Raw genomic sequence first — 15,241 nt, 5'->3', positions numbered from 1 at the left:
TTTCTTGCCGTGTGTGTTTTTCAAAAAGCTGCCACCGCTCCTTTTGTTGCTCACAGCTGTCCCACATTTGGTATCGGCCCCTACTCCCCAGGCGCTAAAGGGTTTTCACAAGCGCTGCTAATTGGCTATAATCTCCCTTTTTAAACTTGAAAGCCGGTAAGCTTCCATCACGCCGGTTGAAAATGCAAAATTTTCCGGTCACAACCGCACGTGTCCTCTTTCCGCCACTTTTCTCCCGTCGTCGTCGCGGATTGACTCCTCGTGCGCGGAAGGCCCCGGTGTAAACAGCTACTCAGTAGCGCGGCCTTCTGGGGGACGAGGCGTAACGGGGGGATTTGGTCTGAATCTTGAAGTGTCCGCCGGGATGCCGGCGGGGTTCGGGGGAACCGGGGGGCTTTGCTTCTGAGGCTCTGATGAAATAATAATGCGACGAGTTGGCGAGGCTCAAAATTTGCACATGAAAATCCTCCGTCGTGGCGCTCGGTGGCATCTAATGCGCCGCCGACGCCGACGACAATCCCTGCCTCTCGCAGTTTATATGCAAATACCTTCTCTCGGTTTTCGCCTCCTCTGAGAGTCGCCCAGCCGAGGCGAGCGACGGAGGAAGCAAACGGAAGGCGCAGAGTGGGGCTTTTTTGTGATGTTTTGTTTGTCTTGTTTATTTTTAAAAGGATTTTTAAAAGATGATAATATATTTTAATTTTTCCCTTTGTTTTTTTTTTGTTTTTTTTCCCTCGCCCTGAAAGTCAGTATGCAGATTTCTCCAAAGAGTTTGAAAAGCTCGACTTTTCTATTGAGTTTAATTGGAACATAATAACGGCAGTCTAAGTGTTTGTGTGAAGTCGGAAACGCTTGTATAATGGCGAACAAAAGTGACTCATCTTTCCCACAAGAGTCTCCTCTGCTCCTGCCTGATTAATATTCTTTTGCCGCTACAAATCTTTCTCTCTTCTGCATAGTTCACGTCTTCCTTGACAAATTTGGGAATTTACTTGAAAAGATTATTTTTGTTTGGGAGACAAAGTGAATTGGAAATAGCACGCCGAGCACTTTGAAATAACGGCAGACATCTCGGGCCACAAATGTGACAAATGCCGAGTCGGCCGAGTTGCGTCACTCTTGACCTTTTGTAAAATTCCCATTGAAGTATTTGGGGAAGGCATTCTTGAGGCTCCTCAGTCACGGACAGTTAGTTCAAGTAAGACCCTGGAGAAATGGCGGCGCAGAGGAACGTACCAATCACAGCCAAGCTCCGCTCGTTCGCATGTTCGCAACTTTTCATTAATTTAATAAACATCCCGCAGAGATGGAGCAGTGCGGGGCATTCGTACCCCCCAAACCCCCCCCCCCCCCCCAACTTCGCTGCTCAGAGATTTGCCTCGCGCACTTATTTATAAGCGACATGTGCACAACCGCCCTAACACGAGCTTGCGTACAAAATGTCTCCAAATTAAAACGAGAAAGTCGCTGTTCCTGCCGGCCCGCACGGCTAATTGCTAGCATGTAGCTCTGCCACTGATGCCTACAGTTTGCTGTCTATATTTTAAATGGATTATTAGACTGTGCCCAAAATATTATTTTCAATCAGACTCATCACGATTCATTCAGTCATTCATATTTGGCAAATATTCATGATCTCACTTGGTTTCTTACTACTTGTGATGGGAGTCAGTGTCAACGGGAGTCATTAATCGGGCTTTGCTCTCGACTGATGACGAGTGGCTGCAGCGGGAGGGAGGGAGGGAGGGGCCGACTGGAGGAAGCGAAGATGAAGGATGCTCACAAACATCATCATCATCGCCGCGGCCATGTATACTTACTGCTCGGGGGAAATGCTGCCTCCTGTCAAACAGTAGAAGCCTGACATCTCCCCGTGTGTGGGTGGGTGGGTGCGCACATTGTGCCCCCCCCTCCCCACACCCCCCCACACAGCCTCCCCGACCTCCCTCCATTCTCGGCTCACCGTTTCCCTTCCTTCACCTCCAGCCTCCGTCTTCCCCTTGCCTCCTCTCCTCACAGTTCCACTCCATATATTCATGAACGCCTGTTTATCACGAAAACTTATGCATTAAAATTGAGGGTGGGGTGGGAGACAACAGCAACAAAACAAACCGGGTGAATGCTGATGGGGGTTTTGTCTCGTCTGGGTGAAGCACGAGGCAGCCCGCTCCTCGGGGGACGCGTGCAGGAAGGCCCCGATTCCTCCTCGCCTTTCTTTTCATTTTTTTCCCCCTCCTTTTCTTCCTCCTCACCCACCTTTTCCATCCCTCATCTCCTCTTTTCTGCTCGAGCCTTCACTCTCCTCCCCCCCCCCCCCCTCACTCGCTGCCTTTCTCTTCCGTCTCCCCCCTTCGCCGTGTCAAAACCAGTTACAGGCAGAGGAGCTCTCCTTCTTAAATAATTCACAGGTTGATTAATAGACTCACAAGGGTATAATTAGGCAGGGGAGAGACAGTGGCTAGTGTAACCAGTACAGTGCTTAGGGGAATTAGAGTGCGGGGTTATTGAGGAAATAGAGAGTACCAGTTTAAAAAAAAAAAAAAAGAAGAAGAAAGGAAGGCGGCAGCGGTGGACTCGTGGAAGGATGAAGCAGCAGGGGGAGGCAGAAGAGGTGCTGGTTTATGGAAGGGTAGTGGGTGAGGAGGTGAGGGGGGGGGGGGGGGGGAGCTACCTCTTTCTGAAGCTATGTGTTAGAAATGAGGCAGCCTCTCCAGGAGCACGGAGCCCGGCGTTTGTTTGATGTGGAAATTGGACAGTTTGAATCCGTCTCCTTTAATTTTTCACAACTAACACGCACCCCATGGGCACCTCACATTCTTCTTATAGGATATAAATTAGAAGTGTGTGTGAGCGCGGGGCTGTGTGTGTTCTGTCAGTTTTTTTTTGTGTGTGTTTAACTTTTACAAATAAACCAGGTACCCCCGCTCGAAAGGAGTTTTTTTCAGCCGATGTTTGTCACGCAGTCAGTCATCAGCATAAAACTTCACTTATGTTGCCTCTAAGGCATCTTTTGTATTCTGAAAGGGATGCGCTATGTGCTGCCAGACCGGTCTTCAAAACAAACAAACAGAACAATGGATCAACAGATCTCTCCTCTCAGTTCAGACAAACATATTTCTGTTGCGGTGATCTCTGTCTGCCTCGCTTTCGCTGTTAAAATAAAATGAAAAGAGCCGACTGAAACGCACCTCGACAGGTACAATGCTCCGGCTCCGGCGCCTCGTGTTTTTCTTTGCCGCTCCTTTTCTCGGCGAGTTAAAGCAGTCGGATTGGGTACACAGTGGCGCTTCTTTTGGTTTGCTCTATTTATTTCACTGCCGATGCCTCGGATTGCTTCCCATGGTCCTCCATCTGCTGTGTGTTTTATCGCACATTGGATTCCCCGGTAGCCAAACAAACTAACGTGTCCATCCGTGTGCCTCGTGTCAATGTGTCGACTCTAATAATAAGAATTAAAAAAAAATTATTTAGGGGAAATGAAAGTTGAATACTCAATTTTCAATATAACTCGAAGGAAAATGAGAAAGTAAATGCGTAAACAAAGTCAATAAGTCGAAGAACGACGTAAAAAATTATAGGCTGCTATTGCACCTTTTGTCCTCTTAAGGGCAGTGTGGTGCCGTTCACGGATAAAATAAGACCTGAGAAAGAATTAAGACATTCGGTTTTCACAGATTAGGAAAAATTCGTGCCTTTGAGTAGTCTTGTCTTACCTACTTGTTTGATTTCATTTTTTGCGTGAAGATTAGTAAATTGAAGCAATATCGCTAATTAGCCGTTAGCATTGCAACAGGGTTTCGCATAGACTTTAGCATTAGCGACAAGCGACGTTTTAAAACCTGTTTTCTGTTCAAATGCACGATAAGTGGGGAATTATTTTTGCTATCAAAGCTATCTGGTCAGTCGATAAACAGAACGCTTAAGTTTTGACTCCTGCTCCCAAAAAGTTTGATGGTGAAACTCAATTGCCAATTCCGCGAGCCTTGAAACCACCGCCGTGTCGTCTCAGGCTAGTTAGCTGTGCAAAAGCGTGCGTATTAGCAAAATCCCTCCTTTTCTCATCCCTATTTTGTATTAATGATCCTTCCCTTAACACGCAATTGTCCTCCCTTTTGTTGTCCCTGGCAGACGACTAATGACTCCTTGAGATCTTTTCGCGCCTCTCCGGGCTGTGCGGATACCCGGCCACCAGGAGGTGCTGAAAAGATCGGGACCCCTCTGTGTTGATTTATTTATCTGTGTCTGGATTAAAGCCCGTATACCTGATGAAGGGGATGTCAGAGGAGCTTTGACAGCCACAGAGGCAGCAGAGTGTGTGCGATTTGGTTGCCGCACCGGCAGAAACAAGGAGTGTCGATGGCATCTTTGAAGTCTTGACAGACGAGAGCCTCTGAACATCCCCTTAATCTTGCCTTCCCTCAGAAAGGCGCGCGAGCAGGAAGGCTTCTGAGCGCGCTCGGCTCCCTGTTTGCCTTATTCTCTTAATGACACAAACCATTCATCGACCAGGCGTGATAGCATTTCATCTGGTATAATGTGCGCTGGCTGCCGACTTCAAACGGGCCCCGCCGCTTCCCCGCGTTAAGCTAGCTGCAGACGGCGAGAGTTGGGACAGCGACGCGCCAGCCAGCGAGAGCTCCTTGACGGGCGGGCGGGCGGGCGGGCGGGCGGGATGTCTGTGTAGTGCGCGCTGTTTGATTGCGCTGATTGTTTTCACGAGCCCACCAAAAGCAAATACAAGGAATCTGCCGTGTATGATTGTCTGGAAATCAGATCACTGGCGAGGAGAGAGAGAGAGAGAGATGTTCCGCACCTGAACTGCCTCCAGTGCTTCGCAGGGACTGTAATGACCCTTGAACTTTCAACTGTTCCCATTACGTTCCATATGTTTCAATACAGGGCAAAAAGACTTAAGCATTTCTTACCTGAAAAACAAATAGCGGCAACGAAGGAGTAGAATATGGCCGGTCGATGGTTTAAGAGTCGAGCCGCTGGGCAGGAGGAGGCGCCGGGGTTAATTACTCTATTACCGAGCGGCTCAGGCAGGAGCTGTTTAAACAAGCCCCAGTCAGCAGGGGATTAGGCCTCATTACTCCGGCTAAAGTTGCGCCCACGACCCTTCCCCACCGCATTTCACCGCGGGTATGTCAGCCGTTCGGGGGGAATATTCATATGTAGGAAGGGAAGGAAAAAGCGATTAATCCCGAGCAGCGGGGGCAGGACATGTGAGAGGAAGACGATGCGAACGACAGGGCTTATCTCCCGAGCATCGCCCGCGTCTCACCTGAGCTCAGCCCACGCTACAATTATCCCCCAAAATGTCAGCGCGTAGTCAGATTAGCATCGCGGCTCGGGTTTCCCTCCCTCCCGTCCCGTCAAAAACAACGGCCCTCTTTCGGACGTCCTCGGTCGGCGGATCGTCACCGTGCTCGTCCTCCCGGGTGTCTGATGGCACTCCGATAATGACGGCGCTCTCGTTTGCCGCAATCGCGGGATGATTGAAAATTAGCTTGATGTTAGCCGAGTGCCAGGGGTCGATTTACCAGGTCCGCAGGGCATGAAATACTTCAGGTTACAATGACATGTAGTCAGTCAAGCCGCCAAGAGATAAACTTGTCCACATTAAAAAAAATGGTGCAGCTTCCTTGAATGTTACACGGCTCAGACGGATCTGACAATTTGTGACAGAAAGGATTTAGAGCAGCTAAAAGCGGGTCTAAGTTGTGGCGCAGGTGGTGTAGCGTGATTTAGGCGGATGACAAACAAGTTGGCTGTGCTCCCTCCCATAACGGCGCACACGCCCCTTTCTACCCAGTCTAACTCCTTAACAACCGTTTCTTCTCCACGCTCCGGTGATGGTCAAAATGTTTTATGCATCTACGTTTCCAGTAGTCACGCGCCATTGACACAATAAAAGTAAAAAAATAAAATAAAAATAAAAAACTGCTTTCTATGGCTAACTTCCAATTAGAAGAGTCAACTGTGTCCAGAATTATTAATTATTTTGCAATATTTGTGCCAGCTTAGGTTGCACACTTGCAGAAACGCAGGTTTTTTTTTTTTGTGTGTTTCGGGTCTGTCACCTGGAACAATAAAAGATAAAACAAACAAAAAAAACATCTCTCCAGAGGGGCCCGCCAAAACACTTGATGAAGCCCCCATTTCATATGAATCAAAATGCCTTCTTGGCTTAAAGGCCGTGCTCACAAAACTGTGATGTGAGTTCAAATCCAGAACAGCGATTCTATTATATAATTGAGGGCAAGGGAAAATAGAAAAAAAAAAATCAATGAAAGCAGCAGGATGTGGCAGACACAGCTCACATCCATATTGAGATTGTACCGTCTTCGATCTGTGTCTGGCTTGCGCTCGGCTTCGGCGGCCTAATCACACAAGGAGCGGGTCGATGGTGAGATTTAGCCAGTGGCGCTACTGAACCTATCACACCGGCCGGTTTAAAAAAAAAAATAGACACGCACCTGAGATCCTCGCTCGTTCAGCGCTTTAAAAAGGCGGTTGGAATTATTTTAAACATAGCCCGAGGTCAGAGCGAGATTCTCCGCTCCGGTTAGCAGAGCGAGCTGGAGGTGCCGCTAAGTACAAGAGAGGCAAACAGGATATTTATCCTATTGATTTTCTCAAGTTGAAACAAGAAGATTTAGAGGGGCTTGACTCTTAAAATTCCCAAGGAGCCGCCCGCTCTCCAGCTCCACGGCCACGAACACACACACACACACACACGGTGAGCAAAACATCTCGGCAATGAGGTTTAAGGGGCCCTGAGCTGCTGCCGAGTTGTGTTGTGCTTCGGAATGATGCGTGTCGGAGGGATCATTAAAGCTCATGCGAGGTGTGTGTGTGTGTGTGTCGAGGTGTGAGTCATGGAGCTGGAGGTGTGGGTAGACAACAGGCAGGAAGGTTCTGGAGCTGGGGCTTTTGTCTCGGATCCAAGGAGGGGGTGACAGAAAATGTGTGGGACTGTGACTGCACAGTTTCTTCTGTTGTGAATTGAGATCATTTGGGTCTTTTTTTTTTTCAATCTATTTTTTTAAGTCTGTAAATAACTTTAGGGTCAAAATGTGAAGACGATGATAAATAGAAAATAAAAAAATGCCGTTTTAAAGTGACTCAGCAGATGAATTGTTTTGCTGATGATGTCATCTTTACAGATTTCCAACCAACCAATCATCAAGCTGGAATCTTCAGCCAATCCAGGCTCAGTGACGGCACAAACAAACACTTGGGACTAAGGTAAATTAAGGATTTTCTACACATGTGGTCCAATTTATTGTAAGCAGAAGCTAAATTCTAGCACCGTTGCAAAATTAGCATCCTACCAATGATCTGAGTTCTCCATGAATATGAATGTGAGTTTTCTATTTGCGATTAATTTACCACCGACCGGTCTGGGGTGTACTTTGCCGCTTATTGGGGGGGGGGGCAGACTTGGCTGCTGTCACACGTCTGAGCCCCAACCCCCAGCTGCCGCCGGGTCAACATGCGGGTCCAACTCGCTGTCTGGCCACCCCACCCTGTGACTCCTCAGTCACGCCGGCGCCCATTACTCATCAGTCGGGAGGAGACGGCGCCGTAATCGTGGCCCGATTAACGGCCCCTCTTGACGAGGCTAATGGCGAGAGACCTCGTTTGCATGGCATTATCTTAATTGAGCCCGAGGCCTGGCATCAAAACAAGGCCGAGATGATGTTACTGATGGATGGTGGCGCCGGTCCGGCGGCAAGCGTTTACCTGACAGCTATATTAATTAACGGCTATCGCCTTACACGGGCTTTAACGGGGATGAATAAGTCAGCGCGCTGACGACGTGGTTGACACGGCTCCCGCTTTTAATGGAAGCGGGCCGGGCATCGGATACGATTACCTAATTCCTAAAAGGAGGAAACTGAGCCAGCCTTTTCCTCGTACATGCCTTTTAAATAAATCACCGCACAAAGTCATACTTTGAATTGGTAACGGGGATGGCTTTTTTTTTTTTTTAAGAAACACCAACTTCAATTGTTAGCTTGGCTAGCTAACAAAAACAATTGTTGAATTTACTGTCCGCCGATGGACGTTTTCGATGAAGCGGGTCAGCCGGGTTGCTCTTTTGTTATGTAAAGTTGGGCCACACGATCCAGCAGGATAAAAAGGGCAGAGAAAAAGAAACCATTCAGATAAGCTTCCCTTCATCAGATAATTAAGGATCCCTTTGCTCCAGTTTCCTCTTCGTAGCATGAGTGTCTGATCAGCTTTCAAAGAGCTCATCAGTCGGAGATGCTCCGGCGAACCAAATGTCAAAGATTTGTCCGTCAGTCATCAGGATGACTACGAATTTTCTTTTTCAAATTTAATTAGATCGCTTCAGATGTGCATAATCGTCATGTTTTTTTTTTTTTTTTTGTGTCGACCAAATTTCAAAGTCAACCAGACTTTTTCAGAACTTTATTTTGTCACAAATAAGAATTCCGAATCCCGCCTAGCAACCGAGGCCTCGCGTCTAATTAATCGTCGCTGCCTTCTAATTGCAACGACGCCTGGCTTATTTTCGGCTGTTTTTCCCGCCACCTCGGCGCACCTTTGCTCTTTGTCAAAACTTTTCCGCCACCTGTCAGTGCGTCCGACATCCCACCCCCCCTCCGCCCCTCCCCTCCCTGTATCCCCTGCTGCCAATTTTTAACTACACTCCACTCTGGCCTCTGCTCTACTTGTTACAGCCCCAACACGAGTGCAAACAATCAAAGTGTTTGGCAACGCTAAAATATGCATGGCTATCCATGACAGACAGATAAAGCAGGGCAATTAGCCACGTAATCCTAGAGCAACGTGCCGAATCGGCCGCCTCGGCTGTCCTCCCGCCCCTCCTTCCCTTTACTCTCTTGCTCTCCATTAGTTAAATGTACACTGTGTGTCGTCTCCCCATCAAATCAAGTAACACTTCGCCTAATTGGCTTATAAATAATACAGCAGGGCTCCGCATTATCATTTCATCAGTGGTAAACATTGCCGGGGCAGTTGCTAAAGAACCTATCCCTCATTAATTTCTTAATTTGGGGAAAGGCGAGGAATGCCGGCAGAGTCTTGAGGTGAGAGGAGAGGAAAATGAGCCAAAGGATGGAAGGAAACAAAACAAGGCGTGTCGGAGATTCAAGCCGGGGAGTTTTGTCGGCGCCCCCCCCCCCCCCTCCTCGTGCAAGAGGTGACGGCTGCCCCTGTCGCCCTCGTTTTTCACAAACACGCAAATAAACACACATTTTTCCCTCCCCGGCCCCAATTGCCGATTCTTTTTTTATACCAAACTTAATGAATATTTCATAACAAGCAACATAAATATGCATTCTAATGCTTTTTGCACATTACCGCTATTTTCTTCTTTGCCCGCCAACAAAAAAAAAAAAAAAAAGACTCATTTTATATTCTGCATAACCGGCCTCTGAAATTATTTCTCCTCCCCAACTGTCACCACCAAATAATATATTTTTTATTTTTTTAGAGAGGCTTTAACTTGTTAAAATGCGTTTATCCACGAGAGAGGCACGTTCGTTTCTAATTTCAGTCAACAGCGACAACTGAGGTCTCCTGCCTGATGAAATCCTTTTAGCAAAAGTGGGTACCCCCCCCCCCCCAACCCCCCTCCCACTCCTCGGCAGGTAAATGTCACTCAAAACTACCATTATATTGCATAATGCACTTTTAAGGCAGTTTTGCATGGCCTGTGATAGACGTTTTGAAATATGAGGTGTGAGAATATGACTCTGATCTCGGAGAGACAGATATTAAAGCAAACTCTCAAATGAGCCATTTCCCCCCACCCACCCCCGCTCTCTCCACTTTCCGCTCAAATGTGGCATCGAAGGGGGGGAAAAAAAAATAATAAAAAGCAGACACCGAGAGCCCTTCCGCCTTCAAAAGGAAAGTTAAGCGCAGCACGTTTTCGGCGAGATTTTGAAAAGCCAGCCACCTGAAGGCAATCTGTCTCGGCTGGAACCCGACTTGTCAGCGCCGGCGAGAGCTGTCACGGCGACGGCGCGGCGCTGATGGAGACAGACATCCGTCATCCGCCGCTTCCACCTTGCGCACGTCATGTGATGTCTCGCAGGCCTGCTGAGAAGCCTGCTTCACTTAAGATGTGCTTAGGCGCCTTCTGGTCGACTTGCAAACGGGCTTTTTGTTCTCCCGTTCCCTCTCATCTTTGGGTTGAAAAACATTTACTAAAAAAAAAAAATCAACTTTTACCATCCATATGCAATGAAGACATAACTGTCCATCAATCCCTCTCGGAGGCACTTCAAACGAATCGTAACGAAACGAGACTTAACACTAGAAAAAGCAGCGGCGAGACCTCGATTTAGAATTCCAGAATAAACCGTGAAGCATTTATTCCCGTTAGTGAATTTAAGAGGACCCATTATGCCCATTTTAAGAAACATTTTTGTATTCTCGCATGTCACTGGAGGAGATTGGCGTGATTTTTTTCATTTGAATGTCAACAACGAATGCAAAATGGATCAAATTGACACACTTCTCGCGTAAAGGTAGCGAGGGTTTGTTAAACGTCAACGAGGTTGAGGCAGTCGTAACCTGCCCGCCCCTCCCCACTTAATTATAGCAGAACAAGAGGCGAGACAGGGAGCATGTTGAGGAGTGAGCTTAATTAATGTAGCAGTAAAAAGCGGCCCTCCCTCTCCATGTCCTTTCTGCTGTTCAGTATTAGTTCCACTCGGGTGCTCTCCGAGCCACGGACAAATCGGGACTCTAATGATGGGACACACAAGCGCCCCTTCAGCCCGTCTCGGGTCACTGGCCGCCCCCCCCTCTCCCTCCCTGGGGGAGGGCAGAGCAGGAAAGTCAAGCAGTTACGTTCGCCCGTTCAGTGCGGGAGACAACCTTGCATATTGACTTCATTAACACCGACACACACTTTGCGTGTAAATGTGTGTGTCTGAAATGCGTAGCGCAACGGCGGGCATTTTTTTTACGAAGCAGAACCCAAACCCACGTAAAAGCGATGGCATCAGGCGACCGAACGAACCGATACCCTCGAGACGATACTCGTGTTCCGAATCAAGTGGGAACAAAAAGACGATCAGATGGAATTAAAGGTGCGACAAAGGTTCTGTCAGCCCCATCCCCTGCGCTAACATAAAGGCGATAAATATTGGATGCAAAGAGAACAAAAAACTCTGTTTGAAGCCTCGGGAGGGGAGACGGGTGGGAGGGGAAGCAGGTAATTACTTTATTGTAGGACGAGGATCAACCCAAATCCGCCGACGGAAACCTCGGCACATCCGAGACAGAAAAACTTGACCCCATTGTGATGTCTACTAACTTAAATTACTTTTAAAATCAATTAATCGGTAACTATTTTTAAATCAATCTAAGTTATGGGCCCAGTCGAGTACTGGAGTACATACCCCCCTCCAAATTTGAAAAAAAAAAATGCCTTAAATTGCATTAAACAATATGCTCCCCCCCCCCCTCCCCTACTTGATTGGAATTAGAATCACATCTGGCACCATGTTCTGTCCCTCATTACTGCCGCATCTCATTACGAGGCGCTCCATCCCGCGGGAGTCAGCACGGCGGCGGCACGGTTTTAAGCACACTTTTCACTTTCTTCCTGCCTCTTGCTCATCTCATCTGCCTCGCCGTTTCTTCTATTCTGCGTTTACATTAGCGGAAGTCCTCATCTAAGAGAATGACTGAGCAACCCCCCCCCCCCTCCCCCTCCCACCACACTACTTGGAAATTGTTTTACGCTGCCAATTAAAGTAGGTAGGCTGAGATTTTTTTTTTCTTCTTCTTCTCCCCATACTATGTTTTATTCAGAAAGTATTATTTGTTGCGCTCCAAAAAGAAAAAGTATCAAATTACAAAAATAGGTCTGGCGGTGAGTAAGTTCCACTTACTTGAGATAAAGGTTCGGAAATACGGGAGAAATGTGAAAAAGAAAAGAGGCAACTTATTTATGGTGTCCTCAAGTTCTACTGAATAATGAAAGGCTCCAGATATAACCACATTTCAAACTTGCCTTTGTATTTTTATGCAAACACTGAGAATTTTTTTTTTTTTTTTGGGCGAACTGGAAAAAAAAAAGTCTAAAGTTTTGAGTCTGCATGCTTTTAGCTCATTAAAATACTAATTCAAAGCTTCCGCAGCTTCATTTACGAGCTCACCCGGTGAAGAAATACAAGCGTCCACATATCTTCAAAGACTTTTATTTCCAATTTTAAAACCTAAATAAAAACTCTGTGATGAAAACATTCCGACGATTGTAAAAAAAACGAGGCGGTTGCGGGAATTTGCTCAAACTGTCGTTCGCCTCTAAATCATGGGCGAGTCGCAGAGCGAGCAAGACATCTTGAGGATCTTCTTGATCCACTGTGGCTCTAGTGGAAACAAATCAACAATACGATATAAAAACTACGCTAGGAAAAAAAAAATAGTTGTGGGTTCTAATTTCGAAAACAGCTAACCATCAGGTTGTGGTATTTCGGAGATGCCGTCTTGCAAAAGGCAGCGTCTGTATCTCAGCGCCTGGCACGCCTGGTAGGACAACACGCATCTGCACGAAGACAAATAAGACAAATGAACCGAATTTGTTTTGGCTGTGGGCGGGGCTTGTCTGATCATACCTGAGCCACACGTGTCCATTTGGACACACCGCTTGCTTGTGGTCGTTGAAGGGCAGCGCTTCTTCACACAAGGTACAGCACTCCGGGAACGTCTGCTTGTTCATCTTCTTCTTGATGTGACCGACCAGGACCTAAAGAAGCAACGGATAATTATATCGGTGCCTTTAATCCAACCCCCGAAGATGGCGTCACCTCTGCATTTTTGTCATGGGAGTCCTTCAAAAGATACTCAGCCAGGCCGCTGGTGGGAATGCAGGTCTTCTCGGTTTTCTGGGTGTTGAGGTAGACCTCCCCAAGCAACTTCTTTATGTTCTCCTTCACAAGGTGGCTCTCCACCAAATTGATCCTCGCCCGCACCTGCTCCGCTGGAGTCTCCTCCTTGGCCACGTTTGAATCTTTGTCCTCTTTGTCCTCGTCCTGCTCGCCGATGAGCTCTCGAGAAGGTTTCCAATGGTGGTCCGTGAGCGGCATCTGAAGTGACTGGTAGAGAAAACGGACCAAGAAGAGCTTCAGGCGCCAGAAGTAGGGAGAGCCCACATCTCGGGTTTTCTGATCAAGCTCCTCCTGCAAGGCCTGAGGAATGCTTTTGTTTGTTAGAATGTTCCACCTGACGAGGTCCAGCAGGTCAGCCTGCTTGTACAGGTTCTCCGTGGGGGATTTGAGCAGAAGCTCGGCCGCCGTTTCCGGCGATTTTAACGCCATAAAGTGCACCTGGTAGTTGGTGTGGAATGAGTGGAAGGAATCATCCAAGCCTTGCGTGCTGACCAGCGCCATGTATGCTTCATTGTGGCTCAGCGCAATCCCGTGCAGACGCCGGTTAGCCAAACCTTCGAGGCACGACATGGTCTCCTGTTGGAAAGCCAACGTTTTTTCTGTGAATTTGGGTGTCAGCTTCTTGATCCAGCCGTCGGTGGAGCACGTGTAGACGGTGCCGAGTTGGCTGACGGCCAGCGAGACCACGGGGAGGGAGTGGAGGCCCACCACGTGCGAGGTGTGCACGCTAAGTCCGGTGGGAGAAATCACGAGCAAACTCCAGAAGATGTAGCAACCGCGGGACGCCACGATGACGCTGCAGTTGCTTTTGTCAAACGGGCGCACCAACGAGACGCAATTGATGTTCTCCGGCGCAATCCGGTCGCACTCCTTCCAGAGGGCGATGGGCTGGCGTAGGGTGAAGTAACCTTTGACCCCCGTTAGAGTGACCGGCACGATCTTAACGGGGCCCAGCTCGCTGCCCACGATCAAGCCGCTTATGCGCCGATCTGTGTATTCATACTCCCACCAGGCCAGACCGCTGGGACTGCTCACACCCGAATCGATGGCTTCGTGAAAAAACACGTTGACGCCGCTTTTGAAGGGCAAAGCAAACTTCCACAAAACCAGGTTGCCGTTTTCCATCAGGACGGCCAGGAGGACAATCTCCACATTGAGGCAGGAATTATCAGGCTGCATCTGTTTGATCTTGTAAACGCTGGACCACTCCATCCTCACCGGCGTCTGCATTCGGTACCTTCGCCGCAGCTCCTCAGAGTCCAAAATGTCCTTCTCGGGCAGCTTGCCGTCTTGTCCGGCGTAGCCTCGTTCTCGTAGCATCTCGCCGTACTTGGCGCTGAGATCGACCAGCGTGGTCCATTCCAGACGCTTGTGGCTGTAATGGACGGTGAGTCTGTGGTCAAGGGTTAGACTCGCCAGCAAGCAGCGCCCGCTGGAATCGCAACCGAGGGGCGACCAACTAGCGTATTTAATTCCTTTATACGAGACTCCCGAGGGGTTCATCACGCGATCCCAATTGAACTCTTGCTTGGTGGGGAGGTCAGGATGTGTTTTAAAGTGCTTCATGGCTTTACCCTGCTCTTTTGGGGGTCCAACCTAGATAGTTAACACACAAACAATTACAAGGAGAAATCTAAGATCAATATACTTGAGTCAGCATAGTCTGTTTAGCTACCCCTGAATGAAGTCTAGTCTTGCATACGTTTTTCAACCATCGTAGTTAAAGCAATCAAAAGTAAAGTATAATTACCTGCATTGTGTAAGCATTACCGGGGACGGGAATGGAAGTTCTTTTTAATATCAGCTCCTGTTTGCTGCTGTGAATGTCGCAAACCAGCTCCAGGACGGTCAACGAGTTGACCGTGCACACTGCTAGCCGATGATCCTGCGACCAAACGAGCGGCTGCGTACCGGTCATCGGCGACAAAAGCGAGATTTCCGGATACCGCTTTACCGCCACGTCCCGCGTACATGCGACGCTATCATCGGCAGTTTGGAGATCCATCTGAATGAGGTCAATCGTGAGACGAGTGTCCGCAACATCGGACTGCTCGTCGGGGGCCGCCATATTTGTTGTTTTGGGACGTGACGTCACGGGCTGCGTCAGTTCCGGGGCGTTTTTTTTTTTTTTTAAATTCATACTGTGTGTTTGCGTTATCTTTAATATGCGTTGCTTATTCGTTTGACCCTCCACATTTATGTTATTTGTTGCTTTAAATTAGACTAAATTAAGTTAAATTAGGCAGTTGCAAACCTGCTGTATTAATTAAATAGGCAATGTAAATACAATGCAAACGTATGCTCAGTGGATATAAAGAAATCTAGCCTGTTAAAAT

At 48.0% G+C, this 15,241-nt stretch overlaps 1 protein-coding gene and 1 long non-coding RNA gene across 2 annotated transcripts in view; one reads left to right on the top strand and one right to left on the bottom strand.

Moving 5' to 3' along the window:
• The window catches only part of LOC125979433 (uncharacterized), a 55,147-nt gene that overhangs the window by 13,148 nt on the left and 26,758 nt on the right, over positions 1-15,241 (top strand). Inside the window, exon 4 of the long non-coding RNA XR_011087971.1 lies at positions 7,170-7,251. This is a non-coding gene — a long non-coding RNA (uncharacterized lncRNA). The remainder of the gene's footprint in view (positions 1-7,169; positions 7,252-15,241) is intronic.
• gtf3c4 (general transcription factor IIIC, polypeptide 4) lies at positions 12,200-14,996 on the bottom strand. Its single transcript, XM_049737643.1, has 5 exons — positions 14,656-14,996; positions 12,825-14,501; positions 12,633-12,763; positions 12,474-12,562; positions 12,200-12,386 (listed from the first exon to the last, which is right to left on the bottom strand). The coding sequence occupies exons 1-5, from the start codon at positions 14,971-14,973 to the stop codon at positions 12,322-12,324; spliced, it is 2,280 nt and encodes a 759-aa protein (XP_049593600.1). The 5' UTR covers positions 14,974-14,996; the 3' UTR covers positions 12,200-12,321.

This window comes from Syngnathus scovelli, chromosome 13, assembly GCF_024217435.2.
Source record: "Syngnathus scovelli strain Florida chromosome 13, RoL_Ssco_1.2, whole genome shotgun sequence".
Taxonomy (NCBI): domain Eukaryota; kingdom Metazoa; phylum Chordata; class Actinopteri; order Syngnathiformes; family Syngnathidae; genus Syngnathus; species Syngnathus scovelli.
Note: the sequence above shows the minus strand (reverse complement) of the source record. Positions and strands in the feature narration are given on the sequence as shown.